Source organism: Rhinolophus sinicus, chromosome 10, assembly GCF_057876585.1.
Source record: "Rhinolophus sinicus isolate RSI-liver-muscle chromosome 10, RSI-T2T, whole genome shotgun sequence".
NCBI classification, from domain to species: Eukaryota; Metazoa; Chordata; class Mammalia; order Chiroptera; family Rhinolophidae; genus Rhinolophus; species Rhinolophus sinicus.
The window spans coordinates 13,889,519-13,914,060 of NC_142510.1; the positions used below are offsets into that span (position 1 = coordinate 13,889,519).

At 37.3% G+C, this 24,542-nt stretch overlaps 1 protein-coding gene and 2 pseudogenes across 1 annotated transcript; 2 read left to right on the forward strand and 1 right to left on the reverse strand.

The window, feature by feature from the left end:
* Window positions 1–3: 3 nt before the first annotated feature.
* On the forward strand, window positions 4–12,613 carry ZNF200 (zinc finger protein 200). The gene is made up of 5 exons (XM_019714854.3): window positions 4–167; window positions 925–1,249; window positions 1,889–1,980; window positions 2,296–2,416; window positions 10,376–12,613. The coding sequence occupies exons 2-5, from the start codon at window positions 1,003–1,005 to the stop codon at window positions 11,110–11,112; spliced, it is 1,197 nt and encodes a 398-aa protein (XP_019570413.3). The 5' UTR covers window positions 4–167; window positions 925–1,002; the 3' UTR covers window positions 11,113–12,613.
* A 2,542-nt stretch (window positions 12,614–15,155) lies between these two features.
* On the forward strand, window positions 15,156–15,827 carry LOC109436328 (large ribosomal subunit protein eL22 pseudogene; annotated as a pseudogene).
* Window positions 15,828–15,891: 64 nt separating this feature from the next.
* On the reverse strand, window positions 15,892–16,191 carry LOC148756843 (phosphatidylinositol N-acetylglucosaminyltransferase subunit P pseudogene; annotated as a pseudogene).
* Window positions 16,192–24,542: the final 8,351 nt, after the last annotated feature.

A 24,542-nucleotide genomic window follows, 5' to 3' on the forward strand; every position in this document is an offset into this window, starting at 1 on the left:
AGGCACCGCGTCTCTGCTGTGCTCTCCTACTGACGGCGGCCTGTGAGGACACTTGAAAGGGCGAGGGGAGGGGTCGGTCTCCAGCGCCTAGTTTCCCGTTCTGTCCCGGAGCCTGAGTCTCTGGGCCGCCCTCACCGAGCGCCCAGGTGTGACAGAGCCTCCGAAAGGTGAGGTGCTCTGAGAGGGCGGAAACCAGGCTGTGGCGGCCTCTGGGGAGCGGGGCGTGTTCCGTTGCTGGAGGACTGTGGCCCGGATAGGGAGCCGGGAGCGCTCCCCAAGCAATGCCCAGGCTGGGCTTTACGGTAAAGGTAGCCCTTGACCGATGAGAGAGGTTCTAGAGTGAGCCAGGCCCGTTGGGCCCTACTGGGATGTGCCTTGCCGCTTTCAACAGGGCTTTCTCAGCATAAAAAAGTCAGCAGGCCACATGTGGACACCTCGTGCGTCCTTGCGTTTGCTTCTTGAGTTATCAACTGCCCCGACCCCCCAATGGCATCCGAGGGACCTGCGGTCAAATTCAGTGGCCAAGTTAACTACTAAGCAGATGCCCTCGGTATTGGGCCCCAGGTTTCCTGGCTTCAAACCCATTGCTCTTTCTACCAGCTTGAGTTAAACAGCTCTTCCCAGTGAAGTTTGCACTTAATATTTCTCAGGAGCATGGCCTTTGGTCTGCTGGCTGCCTTTGCTCCCTTCCATGTGGCCTTTGAGATTTGGATATTCTCTGACTTTCATTCTCAGGATCTTCCTTTCAGGCCTTGTTAAGAGTATCCCATTTAGGGATCTTCTGTTTTAGTTGCGAGTTCCTTACCCCACCTTGTCGTTTTCTTCTGACTTAGATCTCATGTGGTCTCACTACCCAAGCCACATTGGAATGTAGGCATGCCCTGCCTTATCTTGTGGGTAACCCATGATTTCTCTTGTTTGCAGCTTTCTGACAGATTTCTTCAATAAGAGGTGGCTTTCGAAGCTCTGCAGAAACGAGTGTGGTGTGTGATTCAAGATACAATGGCTGCAAAAGTGTTTCCTATGTCCTCAAAGCCAAAGCAGTCTTTTATACTGAGAGTTCCTCCAAACTCCAAACTGGGCCAAGACCTACTTCGAGATGCTACTAGTGGGCCCAAGACCATCCACCAGCTGGTTCTGGAGCACTTCCTCACCTTCTTGCCCAAGCCAGGCCTGGCCCAGCCCAGTAAGAAAGTCAAGGAGACCTTGGTTATCATGAAGGATGTGAGCTCAAACTTTCAGAACAGAGGTAAGAACACTCTTCTGTTTCACTAGAAGAGAAAGGGGTCGGGGGGGTTGGGGGGTGCGTATGCTGAGTGATAGGCTTCCATGCTAGTAATGACTTCCAGTTAGGATGGTGGGTATTGAGAGAAGGAATTGATTCTAGTAAGTAAACATATTGGGGAAAGAGAGTATATTTTTCTCAAGCTGGAGCTTGAGTTGTTTGCTGGGTGTGTGTAAGGCTATAAAATAAATAATGTCTTTTCTGTAGAGTCACTTTTCTACAAACATTCTGGGAGGGGGGATAGAGGATATATTTCTAGGATAAATAAATGTGGATCGATTATTGATTTCACTTTATGTAGAATTTTGGAAATTTTGTGCTTGCCATGGGCATCTTCAGACGTTACCTTCCACCAACCTCCCTTTTAGTAGAAATGGGAATTTTAAAAGGTACTTAGGGGAATCATTCTTTTCATAATAAGGAGACCCCGATAATAGGTTCAAGACCCTGTGGTTTATGGCTTGATCTCTGTCTGACTGGGCTCATAGGAGCCGAAAAGGCCATGCGCTGCCTACAGAAGGATACCCTGGCCTCAGTGTGTGGGTTGAGTCTCCACATTAGAGTCACTGACTTTTCAGTTACTACAGCTTCCTCTTTCTCCAGTGCATCCTCGTCCCTTAGTGAAGCTTCTGACCAGAGAAGGAATCCAGCAGAAACAGGAGACAGGGTCTCTGTGTTTGAAAGCTGAGCCTGAGGTGGGTTTGGTTTTCCCATTCACTGTTTGAGTGCGTCACCTTCTCTGCTCTTGCTGGCCTCCCACTCAGCCAATCTTTGTATAAAAACCACACTTTGGGGAGTCAGCAAAGAGAGTGGGCTTGTTCCTCACTGCCTCCTTGGATGTTTTTCTTCTGCTTTTCCTTTGGCTTCTCTGTGCTTGGCTTTCCTGTTTGGCTGCATCTGTGTGGCACTTATAGATCCCTTCCCTGATCTTTGGGTTTCAGTCTTTCTGATCAACAGGGCTGTCAAGGAACCTCTGTAACTAAGAGAAAGAGTGCCTGTTGCTCTTTCAGGAGCTGGTGGTCTTTGAGGATTTAAATGTATTTCACTCCCAAGAAGAATGTGTGAGCCTGGATCCTACTCAGCAGCCCACCTCAGAGAAGGAAGACAGTGTTGGGGAGATGATGTTACTAGGTAAGAAATGAAGTCCCTTGTGTGTTCAGATTGAATGCTACAGGAAAAGCATGTTCTTCTACTTCATCTCAGACTTTTTCAAGATGCCATTCACACCAGTTAAGCACATATTCACACACGTTTAGTTTTTGTCTTATCCCATGTGGCAGAGCTGTAGGTGGCCATTTTCTCTCTATCTTGGGGGCATCAGGGCTGATCAGGGGACCTCTCTTGGTAAGCAAGACCTGCAGCTAATGTACTAATACCAAATATTCAAACAGATAGAAAATATAGGCAGACCGTTTCTGAATCCATTTTCCGGATCCAGTGCTATTTTTCCAACAGATGTATTTTAAATTAGTGTTTTCATTGGACATATGACAAACTCTCTTAAGTCTTTTTTTCTTGATGTTCAATAACTGCAAAGCCTACAAGTATAAGTGAAAATAGTATATCCCACTATTGATGGAAATAATATCTAGCACTTACTGAGCACTTGTGTGCCATTATGTGCTAGGCTCTAGTCTAAGTACTTTGCAGGCATTTATTATGTAATTCTCACAATAGTACTGTGGGGTATAGATTTATTACTGTTTTACAGCTGATGGAACTGAAGCAGAGAAAAGTTAAGAAATTTGCTAAATTTGCTACCCACACAGCAGTAGGTAGTGGAGTAGGGGTTTGGGCTTTGGGAATCTTAACATCAGAGTTTTCAGTCTTGGCCCAGAGCTGCACTGCCTCGTTGCTGAATTTCTCATCATTTTGTCAGTGAATTTCCTATGTGGTTAGTGCACGGGGCCTTTTTCATTTGTATGCACTTCCCAGTAATAGTTAACAAGTATCCTCAGTGCTACATACGAACTTATCTAGCAGCACCTTCTCCATAAGCTGCTTAGAAATGCTTCAGCTTTTTGTTAGAAGTACACTATATCCCTAGAGTCAGGAGCCCTCAAAAATTGTTTTGCTGAGTGCCTAATACTTTTTTACCTTGACTTCAGGGCTTTTGCTTCTGAGGCTAAAGTTGAGCAGAGAGTAGGTTTTGTGAGTTGTCTGCAGTGACAAAAATCCATGTCTATTGAACTCTAGTTTTCGTAAACTACATAGTCAGAGTAGTGGTACGTAATAGGCTTGGTTTAATTTCCCACAGATTATTCTGTTATATTTTCTTTATTTTAGGGAAAAGTATAAACAGGTAAGATTTATTAGAGAGTTTTTCCTGAGTCTTGGGCAAAGCTAGCATTTATTTTGAGTGACTGGTTGGTGGGTATGTGGCCAACTCCAGAAAGACTTTGGCCGTGAACCTTGAGGCGCTGAGACCCAATGCTTACTTCCCCTCCTCCTCCCTTGCCCATACCCTGAATCTGATAATTTAAGCTTAAAGTCAAACACTAAACAGCAAAGGTAGACAACACGTGTTTTTTGTTTTTAAAGTTTAGAGTCATTCAGCAACATTTAATAAACGCCACTTTTTTTTTTTTACACAGGCAGGGCTGGGTTCTGGAGTTCATTAAAAATATATTATTGCTCAATCCCTGTGCTCCAAAAGTTTCCAATATGTTTTGTAAGTAAGTCATTCATATAAAAAGATAAGCAGTGTGAAACCATTATAACTATAACGAGATATTGATGAGGTTGAGGCAGGATTTGAACCCAGGAGCAGGCTTTGGAAGAAGATGGAATTTGTTTATCCTGTTGTGGAAATAAAATCAGATTATCCTCTGGGCACTTGGACATTGGGGGTTCGAGGTCAGATGTAAGGTCAGAAGAGATTTGGGAGTCAGCATACAGCAGATAGTTAAAATAGTAATATTTGGTCAGTTTGCAGAGGGAAAAGTATAAGGAAATAAACCTCGCGGGGACAGAAATTAAAGGAGAGCCCTTGAAAGAGGACGGCAGAATGTGTGTCTTAATCCAAATGAACATGAAAACAACTGGAAATGTAGAACACTTAAATTCTCAGTGTGATAGTCCTTATGGCTATATTTACCATCTACTGTGGTAAGAGACTATACCTTTACAAGTTTGATGCACATTGACTACATACTCTGCAACAAAGAATGATTCGAGATTCCAAAGATTAGAAATAACACAATAGGCTCTGTCACAATATAGCTAGAAATTAATAATGACATAAATAAAAAAAGGTTCCACCCAGAAATTTTAAAAACTATTAAATAACCTTGGGTCAAAGAGGAAATACAAATTAAAGTTACATTTTCTAGAAAACTCTATGTATCAGAATCTATGCTATAACTTAAAGTGGTACTCAAGAAAATTCATGTCTGTAAAATCATGTACCATGTTTCCCCAAAAAATAAGACCTAACCAGAAAAGAAGCCCTAGCATGATTTTTCAGAATGACATCCCCTGAGCATAATAAACCCTAAAGTGTCTTTTGGAGCAAAAACTACTATAAGACCCAGTCTTGTTTTCAGGGAAACACGTTAACTTAGAAAAATGAAAGTAATTAAGCCTCTAATTCAAAGTTAGGAAAACAACAAATAAAGGAAAACACAAAATAAATAGTAAATTAGAAATCAATAAGTTAAAAAATAGAAAAAAAACAGAGGAATAAATTAAAAGATTTAAAAACAAATAGATAAAACCATTTTCCACTGAGGAAATTGAAATTGTCAAAAACTAGCCCCCACCCTAGAAAAAGGACCAGCCTCAGTTTCACAGAAAATTCTTGTAAATCTTTAAAAAATAGATAATTCAAATGCTTTGAAAAATTCCAGAGTACAGAAAAAGAAAATGTCCAAATTCTTTTTATGAAATTAGTGTAACAAAAATAGCACAACCTGATTAAAAAAAACTGCCATGACCAAGTAAGATTTATTCCAGTAATGCAAAAATGACTTAATACTAGAAAGTCTATTAATATAATCCATCTTATAATAAAAGAGAAAAATCCTACATTTTCATAGTTACTGAAAAGGTATTTGACAAAATACAAACCTCTTTTTCATAAAAATACTTAACGAAGTAGTACTTAATAGATACTTCCCTAATGGGGTATTTAAGTAACTTTTCACCCAGCATCATCTTAATGGGAAGTATTTGGAGGTATTCACACTTAAATTAGGAATACAACGATGAAGCCCACTATCGCTATTACTGTGCTTAATACTGTGTTTCAGGTATTAGCCAGTGCAGTAAATAGAAAGAAATGAGATGCATAAGAATTGTGTAGCTAGAATGTGAAAACTTACTACAAATAATAAGAGCATTCAGTATGGCAATGGGATGTAAAATTTTTACAGTACATGGAAATCATTAGCTTTCATATATGCAAACACAATCATTTAGAAGATATAAAGTAGAAACAAAAAAGATTAAACACCTAGAAATAAACTGAAGAAATGTGCAAAAATTATGAGGAAAACTTTAAAACACTTTTAAAGGACACAGAAGTAGACTTGACTGAATGGAAAGAAATACCATAAAAATGTCAGTTCTCCCCAAGTTGGATTTTTTTCCCCTGGAACTAGACAATCTGATGACAAATTCAAATGGAAAAATAAATACAAGTAACCAGGAAAGTTGAAAAGAAGAGCAATGGGGCAGGAAGGGTTTGTCGATTGGCCAAAAATAACTTTCCAGAAAATCCACCAAAAGTGGGTTTATTAGGGAAAAGAAAAAGAAACGAGATCACCCCAGTAGTGTGTGAATGCACACTTCCGACTGGCACTCCAACTGGCCGCTCACATGCAAAAAGCCCTGATTTCAAGATGGCTTTTCTATTTATTAGCATCCCTCCCCCCACCCCCGGAAGTTACCACAAGTTTAACAGGAAGTCAGGACTAGAGAGTTAATAAAGGGGCCTAGCTTCACCCCATAGTCCTCCCAGCTCTATGGTTAAGCATCTTAAGATACCAGTTCACTTTTATCAGGTTCTTATATCAGGTGTTAAAGCAGCCTCTAAATCTAAATCCTGTGTCATGAAAATAGTGTAGTATTAGCATGTGACTAGACAGACCAATGGGATGGAATAGAAAGATCAGAAATAGCCTCAAATATACTGGGGATTTGGTTTGTGATAAAGTCAGGATCTACAGTCAGCAAGGTAAAGAGGACCTTTGTGATAAACGTTGTCAGCACAATCCAGATAATAGCAATAGCACACATTTAAAATAATGTACAAACAAGGTTATCCATTGTGGTATTGTTTATAAAAACACAAGGTTGAAAACAATCCAAGTATCTCTGCAGGGTTGAATATGGTAGCCATTAGGTGAATTACACCTTACTTTGCACACCAAGAAAAACTCCAAATGAATCATAGATTTTAAAAGTTTTTAAGAAATACCATTAAAGCATGATTAGAGAATATGGGTGAATTCCTTTATAACCATGGGAAAGGAAAGTTTTTCTAATTAAGGCTCAAAAGTCTGACAGTCTCAAAAGAAAAGATCAATAAATACATAAAAGTAAAAAAAATACACATACACACACACAATGCAATGTAATACATTGGGAGAAACATGTATAACTGGTATCAGACAAAAGCCTAATCTTTATAATTGATAAAACGCTCCTAGAAATAGGGAAGAGAAAGTCCAACAGATTCACTTAGAAATACAATATACCCTTAAATACATGAAAACATGTCCAGCCCTACTCATAATTAGAAATGTGAATTAAACCTCTAGCGAGTTACCTAGGTTTTTAATCTCAGATTTATAGAAATCAGAAACATAACAACATATTGGTGGTGAGGTTGCTGGAAAACAGCCATATTGCTGGTAAGCATGCAGAACAGTGCAGTCCCTATGAATGGGAATCTGTAATTACCATGGATTTTATTTTCACAGCAGGAAATAAAATGAGATTATCCTCTGGGCACTTGGACATTGGGAATTGAAGATATAAAGGTATAGAGATTTGGGAGTCATCAGCATACAGCTGATTGTTGAAATAGTAACATCTGGTCAGTTACAGATGCATTAACACTTTGATCTAGCAGTCCCACTTCTGGGAATCTGACCTACAGATTATAGCAACAGCACATGTTTAAAATAATGTATAGACAAGGTTATTCATTGTGGTATTGTTTGTAAAAACACAAGGTTAAAAACAATCCAGGTGTCTCTGCAGGGTTGAATACAGTGTGTCCACAAGTCATACCATGATAATCTCTATGTACTAGAATATAACGATTGAAATAAGCAGAAATATACATTGTATACTATCTTTTAAGTAAGAAAGGGGGAGAAAAAATGTATTGCCTAAAGAAATAATGGAAGACTAAAAAGAAACTAATAAAAACTGTTACCTGTCTGGGGGATGAATAGAATGGATGAGGACAGGGGTTGGAGTAACACTTCTCATTGTACATGTTTTTATTTTTTTATTTGAAAACTTGGTACTTTAAAGGAATGTAAAATATATTTATTGACACTTTCAGGAAAATAAAAATCATAAGTTTCAATGAATTGTCCTCAAAACATTTAGCCCTTTAATATAACCTAATATTTATAATAATTCATAAAACACTGGAGAGAACATAAAACACTTAAAACTGAGAACAAAATAAAGAAACCTGCTATCACTATTAATATCATTAACTAGGTTTTCTAAATCAAGAAGGTAAGAAAAAGGGGTTAAGAATAAATTGGAAAGTGAGGGAACCCTTTTAGTACTTAGTACAAACCCTGATTTGTACTTAGAAAATCTAAAAGGATCAACTAAAATATTATATTTACTAGTTTTAAAGTAGGTAGATAGGAAATAAATGTATAACTATCAATAACATTCTTAAAACAATGAAAGCTCTCATTCAGAATGGCTACAAGATAGGAGTCAACGAGATGTTTTATTGGTAAATGTAAAAGAAGATTGTTAAATATTGGAGACACCAGTCTAAATGGGAAAACTAACATCATGTAAAGATACGTTGCCATTCATCTCCCTCAAAACACTCCCCCACCCCCCGCTTCAGACACACTTATCCTATTGTTCTTGCCACTTGCTGAAGCAGTTCTGGAAGTCCTCTTTCATGAGTGTCTCTAGTTGCGCTGTCATGGCTGCCTCAATGTCCTGAATAATTTTGACTTTGAAGAAGAGCCAGAAGTTGCACAGTGCCAGATTGGTGAATTAGGTAGATGAGGACACACCGTAATGTTTTTATTTGGCAGAAACTGCCATACCAAAAGCAATGTGTGACATGGAGTGTTATCATGGTAGAGGATGATTTACAGCACACTTTAAAATACACCTTCTCTCAACTGTAGCTCACACCTGACTGACTGCACTGAACAAGTTGAAACTTGTCACACACTTAACTAAGGTTCTGCACGCCACTTCACATATTGAAGATCCCTGCCTTTCCGTTGGATGGCACTCAGCAGCAGCATTCACTGTATTTTGTGATCACAACGTAAACACTCCATGTCACACATTGCTTCGGGTACGGCAATTTCTGTCAAATACAAACATTATGGCGTGTCTTCATCCACCTTATTCACTGGATCTGGCATTGTGCAACTTATGGCTTTTCCCCAAAAACAAAATGACCATGAAAGGTAAATGTTTTGAATCGATTCGGGACATCGAAGCAGCTATGACAGTGCAACTAAAGATACTCACAAAAGAGGACTTCCAGAACTACTTAAGACAGTGGCATAAACAATGGAATAAATGTGTTCGAAGTGAGGGGGGGTATTTTGAGGAAGATTAATGGCACTGTGTCTTTTACTGTAATAAATTTCTTTTTATTTGAAAGTTCACCGTATTTTTTTATCACACCCGTATACCTAGTATTTTTTTTGTTTATTTTGTTTTTGTTTTTTATATTTTGTATTCTCTAGTAAATATTTTAAAATTATATCTAATGCTGGCAAAATTAGGTAAAATGGTTACCCACATGTTAATGCTTGTATTGAAATAGGTACAGTGCCTTTGGAAAGCATTACAACAGTTCATATTAAGAGCTGTGATGAAAACTGGCATATACTTTGTTCCAGCATTTTCATTATCGTAAGGAAATTAAAAGGAATAATTAAAAAGTCCATTAGTGTGAAACTGCTAAATCCAACAGAGATTCATATTCCAGCTTCAGGGTCAACCACATGTTTAAGTGGTTGACTTAACCCTTTTATTATTCTCAGTAAGTTGCCCAGAGTTTAGGGGTCCCTGTCACCCCACCTGTTCACAGCATACTTTGTTACTTAGTCTTTATAATCTGTTATTTTACACAGAGGTTTTTTGGAAGTATACACAAAAGTCTGCAAATCAAAAGTGTACAGCTCAAATTTTCACAAAAGGTACACATCTGTTTAACCACCACCTAAAATTGATGACTCCTAGCACCCCAGAAATTCCTCTTGTGCTCTCTATCCAGTCACTATTTCCCTTCCTCCCCCCAAAAGATCACTATTTACTTCTACCATAGTTTCATTTTACCTGTTGTAGTAATCACTTTAATGCCCAAATAATAATCCATTGTGTGAATATGCTAGCCTTCTCTATTTTTTGTCATTTTAGTTGTTTACAGTTTTTCAATATATAGGATATTTTATCTAATATTATAATAATATAATATTTAATACTGAGAACCTATAAGTAACTCACCTTACCATTCATTTGCTAGCCTCCTAAATATTACGAGTGGTACCCTTTAGTATTTATGTCCTTCAATCCCTGGTACTTGCTCAGTGCTCTACACACAATACAAGGTCAATATGAGCTTGTTGAGTAAGTAATTGGTGCCTATTCAGAAAACAGGCATATGAAGCCTTTTAGTCCCGCTCATTTCATTTTTTTAAAGTAAAAAGAAAACTGCTTTTATTGTGGGATATGGAAAGATTTATCAGTTATGTATCCCACCCTCAATAAGTAGAAAAGGAATGTTGATGGAGATTATCTGCCAGTCCTCACATTTGTGACTTTCAAGGTTATTTCATGAGAAATCAGACTTTTCTCACCTGGTGTCCAAAGTTAATAAATTCTCTCTGTTTCAATTCTCTGTTTTAATTACAGTCAATGACAGTAATTCTAAGGGTGAAGATCATAGAGAAAAGTCTTCAGATTGTGATGAAATGGATTTTTCAGTGGTCTCTGAGCCACCTCCAGATTGCCATAAAGAAAAAAGACTAAACACATCCATTCCAAAGGAAAGGAAAGTGAGAAATCTTTTAGTTACTATTGAAAATGATACTCCACTAGAGGAACTCTCCAAATATGTGGATATCAATGTTATTGCACTTACCCGAAATCGGAGAACAAGAAGATGGTATACATGTCCACTGTGTGGAAAACAGTTTAATGAAAGTTCTTACCTTATTTCCCACCAGAGGACTCACACTGGAGAAAAACCTTATGACTGTAGTCACTGTGGGAAAAGCTTCAATCATAAAACAAACCTTAATAAACATGAACGAATCCATACAGGAGAGAAACCTTATTCATGTTCTCAGTGTGGAAAAAATTTTCAACAGAATTCTCATCGGAGTCGCCATGAAGGAATTCATATAAGGAAGAAGATATTTAAGTGCCCAGAATGTGGGAAAACCTTCCCAGAAAACAAAGAATTTGTGCTTCATCTGCAGAGTCATGTGACTGAGAGGCCATATGATTGCAAAAAATGTGGGAGAAGATTTGGTCGACTGTCAAACTGTACCCGGCATGAAAAAACCCACTCAGCATGTAAGACCCGAAAGCAGAAGTGGGGTCGGGAAAGGTCAGATGGTCCTGCCTCGACCTCAAATGTTTCATAAGGAATTCTGAATTTTTAGGCTGTATGAAAAGATACAGATATGTGAAAACCTCATAATAGCCAAAACTAGATAAATACCCATCTTGGCTGAAACCTCAAAGTTTTAGAAAATTAACAGAAGAAAACATCCTCAAGGGCTATACCTCAGTTAGCATCCAGGCTTTTTGGACTAAGGAGCTTTCTTTTGTGAACTTAACACAACAATGTACAGGTCACAGATCCCTTCCTTGAGAACGGCTTTGAAATGAGTCTGGAGGCTGCTTACCTGCAAGGTGAACCTCTAGAGTGACTCTTGTGTACTGAAAGTATATCCATTTCCCCCCCACATATGAATTCACACTTGAGAAAAGAGAAACAATGCAAAGGTTGTTCCCCTGAAAGAACCAATCTACTGATTGGTTAAGCGAACAGCTTCTCTTGGCAATAGGTATAACCCTCAAAGAACACCCTGTTAAAGCTTGAGTGTTAAAAGGGATTGTTTACTTTGGAATGTAGGAAAATATGGCAGTTGAATATCAAAGGCTTACTCTGTCATTTGTATGTGATCTAAACTAACAATTTCAGTAACGTTTGGTATTTATGGTAAAAAGTGACTGTTTTACAGAAATTTCCACAACATAATTTTAAAATGTCTACTCTTCTTACTGTTTCTTGTTCAGCTAGTAATTGCTCAGTCAGCTCTCTCATGCCTTTCCTGTGCCACAGAAGTTCAGATGGCTCAGGCCCAGCCACCCAGCCCCACTACTGGAAAAGGCTCTTCAGAATCTTTCCCTCTGCTGAGCCAAGAAGAAAACTTGCTAGGAAGGAAACCCCAAGAGCCTGAAAAGGAAGAGGAAGACATTGCACAGATCCATGGCTGTTCAAAAGCTTTACCATATGCTTAATTCCCCTCTAAGCAGTTATCAGACCTTTGGCAATGGGTGGTCACTACCTCAACAAGCAAAGTTTTATTTTTAGAAATGTCTCCAGTGGCTAGCTCACATTGCCCCTCGAGAGACAGGACTCCAGTGTCTTCATTGTAGTGGGTGTTTGTTCTTGTTGGCCTCCCAATATCCAGACTTTCCTGACTTGTCTGCCCAGAGGCCAAGCCAGGGGTGCCTTCATGGGACCGATCCTGTAGTTAGTGATTTTAAGAATTCTCGATCAGTTTTGCTCTTTTTAGGTTTCCCAGATTTTCACATTGGTATTTTGATTGGAATAATCTAATCCTATAAACTACTTGGAAAAAATTAACTTTACAAATTTTGTTTCCCATCCAGAAACATGCCTTTTCATTTACTGGAGTCTTCCTTAGTAAGTTTTTCTAATTTTCCTCGAGTAAGTTCTACACAATTTTGTTACTGTAAATAGATATTTTTTTAAATTTTTATAGTTATTGCTGTTATATGAGTTATTTTTAATTATATATTTGTGAAACTAGACACCTCACTGAATGTTCTTAATTTTCAATAATTTCTCAGTCTTGTTATAATTTGTGGTTAAAAATTACACCATCTACAAAATAGTTTTGTTTCTTCATTTCTGCCTATTGCTCTTTTTTTGTTATTTTTTAAACATGTAGCCCTAAGCTTCGTTTTGGTACAAAACATTTTATGGTACAGTGCAGGCCTGAGTCCTAACTTTAAAAACAACAAAAACCAGCACTTAAAGACCACAGAGAAACTGTCCTTTATCAACTTTGTTTTTCAAGCCTATAGTACCCTTTCAAACCAGGGACAAAACTGGCTGCCAACGTATTCTCTTATTCCTCCAGAAGTCTGGACATGGTCCACTGGGTTATTGCACAGAGGACCTGCCTGCACACTTAGAAAACAGAGGCTACATGGTGCCAAGCAGTGACCAGAGAAGGTGGGGGTCCCTGGTGCTGCCCTGGTGAGAGACGGTCTCAAAGACGTGTGGATGGGTGATGCTCCCACAACTCAAACTCTCTCCTCACACCTGGGAGGTGCCCTCTGTGTCCCAGGCTTTGGTGTGCACAAGGGCCCATGAGATCAAGGTCATGGGCCCCTAATATTCCAGGAGAGCAGAGCCTGGACAGGTCAGACTTCCCCCTGCCTGCCCCGCCACACCTGAGAGGGGCTGGAAGGAAGTGCCCTTCACCCCTGCATTGGAGTACAGGGCTGGGACCTAGGGTCAGCTGACCCCAAACATGTAAGCACCAGACATGATAAAAATTAAAATAGAAATCAATGAAATTAAAAATGGAATCAATAGAGAAAGTCAAAATCAAAAGCTGTTCTTTGAAAAGGTCAATAGAATTGATAAAATACCTCACCAGGATAACCAACAAAAGAGAAGGCACAAATTACAATCAGAAATGAAAAAGGGGCCATCACTACACATCCTATGGACTTTAAAACAATAATAAAGGAATATTGTAAATATTCCCATCAATTTGATAACCTAGATGAAATGAACCAATTCCTTGAAAGACACAATTTACCAAAACTAACTCAAAAACAATCTAAATAGGCCTGTATTAATTAAGGAAACTGAATAATTAATAATCTTCCAAAACAAAACACTAGGCACAGATGGTTTCACTGGTGAATTCTACAAAACACTTAAGAAAGAAATTATGCCAATTTTCTACAATCTCTATCAGAAAATAGAAACAGAAGGAACACTTTCTAAGTCGTTCTGTCAAGCCAGCATTACCCTAATACCAAAATCAGACAAAGCCATTACAAGAAAGGAAAACTACAGACTAATATCTCTCATGGACATACATGCCAAAATCTTCAACAAAATACTAGCAAATTGAATCCAACAGTATATTTAAAAAAATTACACACCATGACCAAATGAAATTTATTCCAGGTATACCAGGCTGCTTCGACATTTGAAAATCAATTAATGTAATCCATCACATCAATGGGCTAAAGAAGAAAAATCATCAGATGTTGAAAAAGAATTTAACAAAATCCAACACCCATTGATGATAAAAGCCTTCAGCAAACTAGGAACAGAGGGGAACTTCTTCAACTTGATAAGAAACATGTATAAAACCTTACAGGGTGGCTGGTTAGCTCAGTTGGTTAGAGCACATGCTCTGAACAAGTTTGCATGTTCGATGCCCACATGGGCCAATGAGCTGTGCCCTCCACAACTAGATTGAAGACAACCTCTTCAGCTTAGCAACCAATGGGCGGCTGGATGGCTCAGTTGGTTATAGTGCATGCTCTAAACAGCAAGGTTGCCAGTTCTATTCCCACATGGGATGGTGGGCTGTGCCCCACACCCCCCTCAACTAGATTGAAAACAGCAACTGGACTTGGAGCTGAGCTGCACCCTCCACAACTACATTGAAGGACAACGACTGGGAGCAGATGGGTCCTGGAAGAACACGCTGTTCCCCAATATTCCCCAATAAAAAAAAAAAGAAAGAAAAAAGCTTATAGCCAACTACCATAATGGTCAGAGACTAGATGCTTTCCCTCTTAAGATCAGGAATAAGGAACAAGATGTCCCCTCTCACCACATACTGCAATTTCTAGCTAATGCTATAGGACAAGTAAAGGAAATAAAAGGTATACAGATTGGGAAGGAAGAAATAATAATGTCTCTGTTTGCAGATGACATGATTGTATATGTAGAAAATCCCAAAGAATACACAAAAACCACAAAATTCCTGAAACTTATAAGCAGGTATAGCAAGCTACAGGAAACAAGACCAATCTACCAAAGTCAGTTGCTTTCCTGTATACCAGCAATGAGCAATTGTAATTTGAAATAAAAAAAATACAACAGTATTTCCATTGGTACCTCCCCCCCAAAAAAAAAGTTGAGGTATAACTCTAACAAAATATGTATGTAATCTGTATGAGGAAAACTGCAACATGTGAAAGAAATCAAAAATCATCAAATATTTCATGTTCATGCATAGGAAGACTCAGTAGTGTTATCAGTTCTTCACAAATACTGTCTAGATGCTGATGTCTTCCAAGTGTATATTTCCCTGATGTCTGAGCCCATATATATATATATATATATATATATATATATATATATATATATATATATATATATATATATATATTCCTTCTTGATAATTCCATTTGGACGTACAACAGACATTTCAGATTCAAAATGGCCATAACAGAAATGTTTTATAGTAACACATTATTTATTCTGTCCATTAATAATTAACATTTGAGAACATTTACAGTATTAATGGAACTTAATCTAAGAGACGTTCAACTTCCATTGTTCTAATATTTCAATACCAGGTATTAATAAGTCAAAATAATTATGGTCAAAATTATGTGAATTTTCTGCCTCCACTGCTGTCATGGCACCTGTGAAAAAGCTTGTGGCAAAGGGCCTCCCCCCGCCCCCCAAAAAACAGGTTCTGAAGTTTACCCTTGACTCCACCCACATAGCAGAAGATGGAGTCATGGATGCTGCCAATTTTTGATCAGTTTCTTCAGGAGCAAGTTAGAGTGAATGGAAAAGCTGGGAATCTTGGTGGAGGGACTGTAACCATTGAAAGGAGGAAGAGGAAGATCACTGTAACTTCGGAGGTGCCTTTTACCAAAAGGTATTTGAAATAGCTCACGAAAAAAGTATTTGAAGAACCGCCTACATGACTGGTTGTGTGTAGTTGCTATCAAAGAGAGTTACAAATTGCATTACTTCCAGGTTAACCAGGATGAAGAAGAGGAGAGAGACGAAGATAAAACTCATTTCTCTGGAATATTTTGTATGAGTTCTTAAAACTTGGGAACCAAAAATATTATGTGAAAAACTTCTAAATGTTTGATGTTAGTCTACATACAATTCAGTTTTTGGTGTTTTGTTTGGCTGCAAGAACAAACATTTGGTTTACTAATAGGAAAAGTTCTTAATACTGTGATGGCTTCTTGGAATTTTTTCTGCCGTTGATTTTAGCATAGTTATGTGTGGTTGTATGAATGGAGTTCACTGGAGAGGTACTCATCATGTTCATTCCAAATAGTAATCCATACCTGATTACTACAGAATGAGGAGGTAGACAGGCGATACAACTGCCCAATGGCTTCTGAGGTCAATAGGTAAAGCCTAAGGAGTTTAGCCAAGATTCAGTAATAAAAGTCCACATTAGATATGTGTATGAAGCCAGAGAGGAAAAACTGAGTGAAAGGCAGAGTGTCAGGCAGGGAAACCAGAACAGGCACACTGGTCCCTCCTCTAGTGGTATCCTCCTCTAACACGAGCTTGGAGAGCGCGGGGACAGCGGACTCGCTCGCTTGCCATTTCAGAGCCATAACAGAAATTTTGATTTCTCCTACCATTGTTCTGAGACTGTTAGTTATCATAGAAAAAATCAAAGGATTGTATCACATTCTATTATTTTTGGAGGCATTGACATTGTCTCAGCATGGGAGATAGAAGATACAAATGTATTATCAAATAGGTTAGGAGAAAACTCTGTACTCCTAAATTTGAATTGGAAGTATCAGTATGAACTCCTGGCATATTTTTACCTTAAGAAAACGTTCCCTAACTAATCCCTGAAAATGATCAGCTCAGAAGCCATGAGCATCATTTCCCACTTTGAACAGGGAACTTTAGAAAAATGGCCAATTCTAGGTCTGGGGCAAAAAAAGTACAGAATAGAATCTAGATAGAACACTTTCTCATACCAGATAGCAAGGATGCTATCAAAAGACTACCAAGATTCTGTCAAAAGAACTCAGAAGCAACTTACAGAGGTTCCTGCTGGCCAGATAGGAAAATCTGAGAATCAATAAGGATAAGAATTGCAATTATTGAAAAATATATAATGTGTTTAAATCTTTGGGCTTATAATTATATTTAAAGATAAATAAGTTACATTTTAAAAATTAAAAATAGAGCTGTCATACTATTCAGCAATTCCACTTCCGGATATCTGAAGAAAATAAAAACACTAATTCAAAAAATACATGCACCTCTATGTTCATTACAGCATTACTAGTAACAGCCAAGATACAGAAGCAACCTAGATGTCCATCAGGAGATGAATGGATAAAGATGTGGTACATATGAGTATATGCAATGGAATATCAGTCAGCAATAGAAAAGAATGAACTCTTGCCAACTTGTGACAACAAGGATGGACCTACAGAGTATTATGCTAACTGGAATAAGTCAGAGAAACACAAATAGACTTTGATTTCACTATGTGGAATCTTAAAAAAAAAAAAAAAAAAAAAAGAATAAATGAAACAAAACAGAAACAGATCCATAGTACAGAGAACAAGCTGATGGTTGCCAAAGAGGAGGGGTTCGGGTGGGAATTTTTTTAAAAGGTAAAAAGAACACAAAAACTACTTGATTATCATTGGAGGATGCTATTGAACCAATTCATTCTTTTGAACACTAGTAAACAAAGGAAAGAATCTCACATTTATCCTGTCTTTTTTATGCAAACTGTTGGGGCACCAAATAACAGATGAGGGGAAGTTTTTCTTTATAAAAATATTCTAGTCAATAAGTGAAAAATGAATAATAGAATATTTGTGATTTTGCAATCTGTAACGAATTCATGAATCTTAGCATTAAGCATCAATGGCTGTTAACATCAGAAAGAAAGAAAAGATAACCAGACATTATGCCTTCTTACTAAAGAACACAACACCATCTATGATGTAGTCTTGCCAAAAATACTGAACTTGAATCTGACCAAGACTCTATATCCAAATTTTACAGAGGACAGAGGAATATTTTAAATGACACCATGGAGATGCAATTATCGAAATCCTGACTGTGTGGGAGACTGTGTGGGAGTTCTTTGTGATACAAAGAACTCAGTTTCTTCAACAAATATATTTCAACAACAAAAGACATGGAGGGGGAACTTATAAAGGAGAGTTTAAACAATAGTTAAGAGACATAACCAATAATAATGTGCAGATTTTGAGTCCTAATTCAGAAATCTGAAAAGAAAGAAGACTTTAATGAGACAATTGGAAATATTTGATAAAAGAATTACTGTTAATTTTCTAAAGCATAATAATGATATGTAGTTATGTTTTTTGAAAGATACAGAGAAAGTCCTTATCTTTTAGAGAACTATTCATGGACAGAATGATGCCTGGGATTTAAAATAAAAGAGGCAGGGAAAACAGGTTCAGGGTATAGGTGAAACAATACTGACCATAATTTATTGTTGCATCTAGGTGATGGATATGTGGGGGTTCATATGTTTACATGGCCATAACTTTGAACTGGTGAAAATGGTCACACTTTTTGATTCCACAACTTCTGAATCAGTATTTTTCCCTCTAAACTCTTCTTAAAAACAAGTCAGGTCTTTTTTGGGTTCATTGAGCTTATTATTTTCCCCTTGTAATATCTAACCGAAATCAGCTATCAACAATCAATCCATACTCCCAACGTTCTGCCTCAATACTTCCTTGCTAAGTGCCACAAGTTCTTTAAGTCTGCCAAGTTACTGAAGGGAACAGTTTCACCAAGTGTTTCACCATTTCACAACACAGTGACCATTTTCCATTCTTCTATAACAATTTCTTTGCCTGATCCTAAGACCAATGCTACACATTTTAGTCTTTTGTTGTAATACTCTGCACATCTGGTATTGAAATAGTCAGTTATTATTGCAATGGTACTGTAGGAAAGACACCCCAAAACTCAATGGATTATGACAAGCATTTATTTTTCTCACTCATGGGTCCGCAGGTTGGTTGAAATGGTTCTACTTCACCCAAGACATCAGGATTCAGTTCTGACTCATGTGCTGCATTTTGGAGCTTGGACTAAAGGCAAAGCAGCTTCCCAGTGAATGTCTTTCTTGTGGTAATCACAGTACAAGGGCCAAGCCAAGCTGCACAAGCAGATTTAAGGTCTCATGTTTTGACCATTCACATTTTGCTAAGGCAAGTCATACAACCAAGTCCAAAGTCAACATAATAGGAAAATATATGTTACCCCAAGGTAGAAGGAACTGAATATTTGCCAAATAATAATATAGTGATCAAAACAGATAAGACCCTCGTCCTTATGGAGCTTCTATTCTAGTAAAAGGTAAATTTAAAGAACTCAGAAATGGGGATAGTGTGGTCTGAAAGGATATTCTTGCATATGTAAGCAAATTTATATGCACAAAGATGTCTTCTTATGCAGCACATTTGTAATGATAAAACACTGGAACAACCTAAATGTTCATCAAGCACAGCTATTTAAAGAAAATTATATGTCAACTAAATAAGCTGGTGGGGGTTCTTTATTGACTTATTTTGATAAACTTGATATACTTATGTGGTATGCATTTCTTTAAAAGAATGAGGTTAAGTCCATATGTATTAACAGAAAAAGGTAGAACTGATTGAGTTTTTGGGTATCTTTTCTACAAAAAAAAAAAAGTGAATATAGTCCTTTATTTTTATCTGCACTAAAGAGATGATTCTGTATAAAATACTCTTTAAACCGTATCTTGGGAATTCTTTCCACATCAGAATTTACAAATATACTGTATTCTTCAAGTGGTTGTATTATAAGGATGGATCATGATTTACTGAATTACTCCCCTTTAGCTGGAAAGTTGGGGTATTTCCAAGTGTCATGTCTACGCATGTTTACAATAATAAACATTCCTACCCTGTTTCCCCGAAAATAAGACCTAGCCAGAAAATCAGCTCTAATACATCTTTTGGAGCAAAAATTAATATAAGACACAGTATTATATTATTTATATTATTATATCATATATCATATCATCTCATACCCGGTCTTACATTCTAGTAAAATAAGACCGAGTCTTATATTAATTTTTGCTCCAAAAGACGCATTAGAGTTGATTGTCCGGCTAGGTCTTATTTTTGGGGAAACACAGTCTATCTGTATCTTGGCATAATTTTGCAAGAATAATCTACCAGGTATTACAAAATTTAAAAAGCTTTTTAAAAACCTCAAACTAAAATAGCATATTAGCACAATAATAAAAGCTCAGATCAGGGTATCAAAACAATCTAAAAGTACATCTATATCTATGTGTATACCTATTTTATATATCTGTAGATCTTCATATGAATTTATACAGTCATTTGAAGGATGTATGTGATCATGGAGCTATACATGTCAGAATCCTGATTGTACCATGTCCTAACAGCAGGACCTTGTGACAGTCACTTAATTTCTCTAAACTCAGGGATGACTTTAAGTAGCGATGATAATGATACTTATCTCATGGCTGCAATTATTAAAACAGATATGATAGAGAAAAGTCTTGGCCAACTGTCTAGCACACAACTTCTCAATATATATTAGATATCATGATTAGCATTTTGAAAATGACAAAAGTAGTGTTACAAATGAGTGAAGGAAGGTTCTCAAAAAGTAACTGGAGCAATTTTATAAGTACATGAAGAAATGAAATTAGAGCCACAAACACAAATTATTGATTTAAACTGTAAAAACTGAAAACCAACTAGAAGAAAATATAGTTAAAGATTTAAGTAATGACAGAATGGAGAAGAAAATATAAAGCATAAGAGAAGTGGAAGAAACCACAAACTAAATGCTTCCTAATCTTATTACATACAATTAAAATACGTAATATGTCCAAAAAAACCTTTAACAAAACCAAAAGGCAAAATATAAACTGGGAATGCTAGTTTCAGGATTTGTGAAAAGGTGTCTCACATGCTCAAAAATATATTGCTTAACAATTTACTATTGATTCAACATTTAAAGAACTCTCAAAAACAATTTAAGAGAAAAATACAGTAGTACCTCGGTTTTCGAACGTCTCCGTTGACGAACATTTCAGTTTACGAACGCCGTAAATTTTATGGACTTATGGTATCATTAGATATTAAAATTCATGCTAAATTTGCAGTTTTAGGGGTTGATTTTAAAGGTTTGGAATGGATTAATCCATTTTGCATTACTTTCTATGGGAAACCGTGCCTCAGTTTTCAAACGCTTCAGAACTCGAATGGTCTTCCAGAATACATTAGATTCGAAAATCGAGGTACCACTGTACTCAAGAAAGAAACTGTAAATCAAGAATCTTATGTCCAGCAAAACTTAATCTTTCAAAAATGAATGAGACAAAAACTTTCCAAGATAAACAACTAAGAGAATTTGTTGCCAACACACATGCTTTACAAGAAATACTAAAGGAGTAGCTGCAGGCTGAAAACAAGTGACCCCAGATGGCAATTCAAATCCACACAAAAAGCACTGATAAGGTAATTAAGTAATTATAAAAGATACTATAGTGCCTTTTTTTCTCTTTTCCCCTCTTAAATGATTTAAAAAGCAATTGGATAAAATAATATGTATGTAATGTATTGTTGGGCCTATCACGTATAGAAATGTAATATATTGACTAATAACAACACAAAGGAGATAAGTGGGAATAAAGCTGTAATGGGCTAAGGACATGACCGCAGATGGTAAAGTAATCATTATAACAATGTACTGTTGGGTTTGTAATATTGATACTTATGTGTAAAGCAATAATACATACATAATACACAAAACGGAGAAAGGTATTAAGAGTTATATAGGAGAAGCACTTCTATATATCACAGGAGTTGAGCTAGTAATAAATCTGAAGCTGATTTTAGTAAGTTAAAATGTATACTGTAAAACCTAGAGCAGCCACTAAAAAAAAAAAAATCCAAAAAATTTAGTGAAAAAAATATTACTGGGGTTAAAATGCTACATTAGAAAATATTCACTTAATGCAAAAGACAGCAGTAAATACACAGAAAGACACAAGACATATAAAAAACAAATAAAATGGCAGACATAAATCTGTATCAATAATATTAAATGTGAATGGATTAAACAGTCAACTAAAAGGCAGAGATCATCACACTGGATTAAAAAACATGATAAAAGTATATATTGTCTACAGGGTATGCACTTTAGATTCAAAGACACAAACAGATTGAGAGTAAAAGGATGGAAAAAGATGTGTCATGGAAACAGCAACCACAGGAAAGCTGGAGTCGCTATACTAATATCAGACAAAATAGACTTTAAAACAAAAATGTGGACGGCTGGATGACTCAGTTGGTTAGAGCGCAGGGTTGCCGGTTCGATTCCCACATGGACCAGTGAGCTGCGCCCTCCATAATTAGACTGAAGACAACAAACTGCCACTGAGCTTCCAGAGGGGCAGCCGGATGGCTCAGTTGGTTAGAGTGCGAGCTCTCAACAAGGTTGCCAGTTCAATTCCCACACCAGATGGTGGGCTGTACCCCCTGCAACTAACGATTGAAAATGGTGACTAGACTTAGAGCTGAGCTGCACCCTCCACAACTAGATTGAAGGACGACTTGGAGCTGATGGGCCCTGGAGAAACACACTGTTCCCCAATAAATAAATAAAAATCCTACCTTTTAAAAAAAAAGTGTTACTACAGAAAAAAGAGGGATACTATGTAATGATGAAAGGATAAAACAGAAATATGTAACAATAAACATGTATCCATCTAATAAAAGAACACCAAAGTACATGAAACAAAGGCTGAGGATTTCTTTCAAACTTTCAAGGAACAAGTACTTTCCATCTTATTATGAAGAATTATTGGATACAGACTAAAAGTTTCAAATGCTACCGTTTATTCCTTTAGACAAACATAGCAATACAAAAATATGATAAATGTTAAAAAATCATATGATAAACTCAGAAACATTCTCTGATTCTGAATTATGTCAGTTTTCTTACGTCATCGTACCCATCTCTGAAATTAAGGGAAACTGTCCTATTTTCTTCGTCTCTCAAAATCCACAACATCAGGTTCAGCGATATTTTAACCAGTTTCATATATTCATCAATTTTTTGTTTTCTGCAATCATTTTCAAAATAAATTCTAAGACATACTTTTAAATGGTAGGTAAACTTCCTTTGTTTTAATTCACAAACAGAACTACTAGTAAGTACATTTTGCTAGAGCAACTTGATAGAAATAAATAAGGGCAGCAAAATAAAATTGTGGAGACTACACAGCAATTTAGGAAAGCTTTATTGTGAATGGAAGTGGAAAATCAGGATGTGAATTAGTATCTATGTAAAATATCTCTGTGTTGATATAAATGGAACAGAAAGTGGAAAAAAAAAAAGATCAGTTGATGGACATGGCTGGTCATGGAGATTTTGAAAGATACTTCTTTCTTGTTTAACTTACCCATATTCCTGTGGTGATTCCGTGTGATACATAAATCTCAAATAAGAAGATAAAAAATAAGTAGCCTGAATTTGTGGCAGAATTAGGGCTTCCTGGAGCCATAAAAAACCCCTTCCCCTTCTTGCTCCAACACCAGCCTGACCTTCCCATCAGATGTACTCATATCTGTGTCTCTGTTGTTAAAGACAAATCAGCCCTGATACCCAGGAGCTAGCCTGGCACTTATAGCTAGGTCTTGGTGCTCTCCTGATGGGCATAGAGAATTTCACAGAATATCACTATCACATAAGGCCACTCTGTGACTGGTGTGGAGCAAGACAAAAAGAGACCACTTTGTAATCATGTCTGAATTGCAAAAACAATGAACATGACCCAAGTCACAAAAAACCAAACTCTCCCTATGCTAGCTGTCAAGAGAGACTGCTACCTCTTTGCCAATCACAGCTTTGACCTCGGTCTCGTCTTCCCTCCTTCTAGATAAAATATATTAAGATACCTAATCAAAATTATCCCCACTTTGTGACATCATCTAATCCAGAACAAAGACCCAATTCCTTAAACCCACACCAAAATCACTTCACACAAGCACAAGTCTTTTAATAAGATGCCTCACTATTCCCCCATTGTGGATGTTCTCCCTTGTTATAATGAGTAATTGGTGGCTGAAGGATGGATTTCCAAGATGGCTCACTCACACTGCAATTGGAAGGAAGCCTCAGTTCCTCACATGGACTTCTCCATAAAGCTAACTTGGTATCTCCTTGCATCAGAGTAGCTGGTTTCCCCAGAGTAAGTGATTCAAGAGAGCAAGATGGAAGCCACAGTATCTTTTATGACTGATCTCCAGAAGTCACACACATCATTTCCACAACATCCTATTGTTTATACAGTGCTTTGGACTGAATATGTCCCCACAAAATTCGTATGTTGAAATCCTAACCTCAAAAGTGATGGTATTAGGAGGTGGGGCTTTTGGGAGGTGATTAGGTCATGAGGGCAGAGCCATCACCAATGGGATTAGTATCCTTATAAAAGAGGCCTGAGAAAGCCCCCTTATCCCTTCTGCCATGTGAGGTTGCACTGAAAAAAAACTGCCATCTATGAGCCAGGAAGTAAGCTCTCACCAGATACCAAATGTGCCAGCATCTTGACCTTGGACTTCCCAGCCTCCAGAACTGTGAAAAATAAATTTCTGTTGTTTATAAGCTACCCAGTCAATGGTACTTTCTCATTGCATCGCAAATGGATTAAGACACAAAGCAAGCCCAATTCAAAGTGGGAAGGGATGACTGACACAAGATTAGATC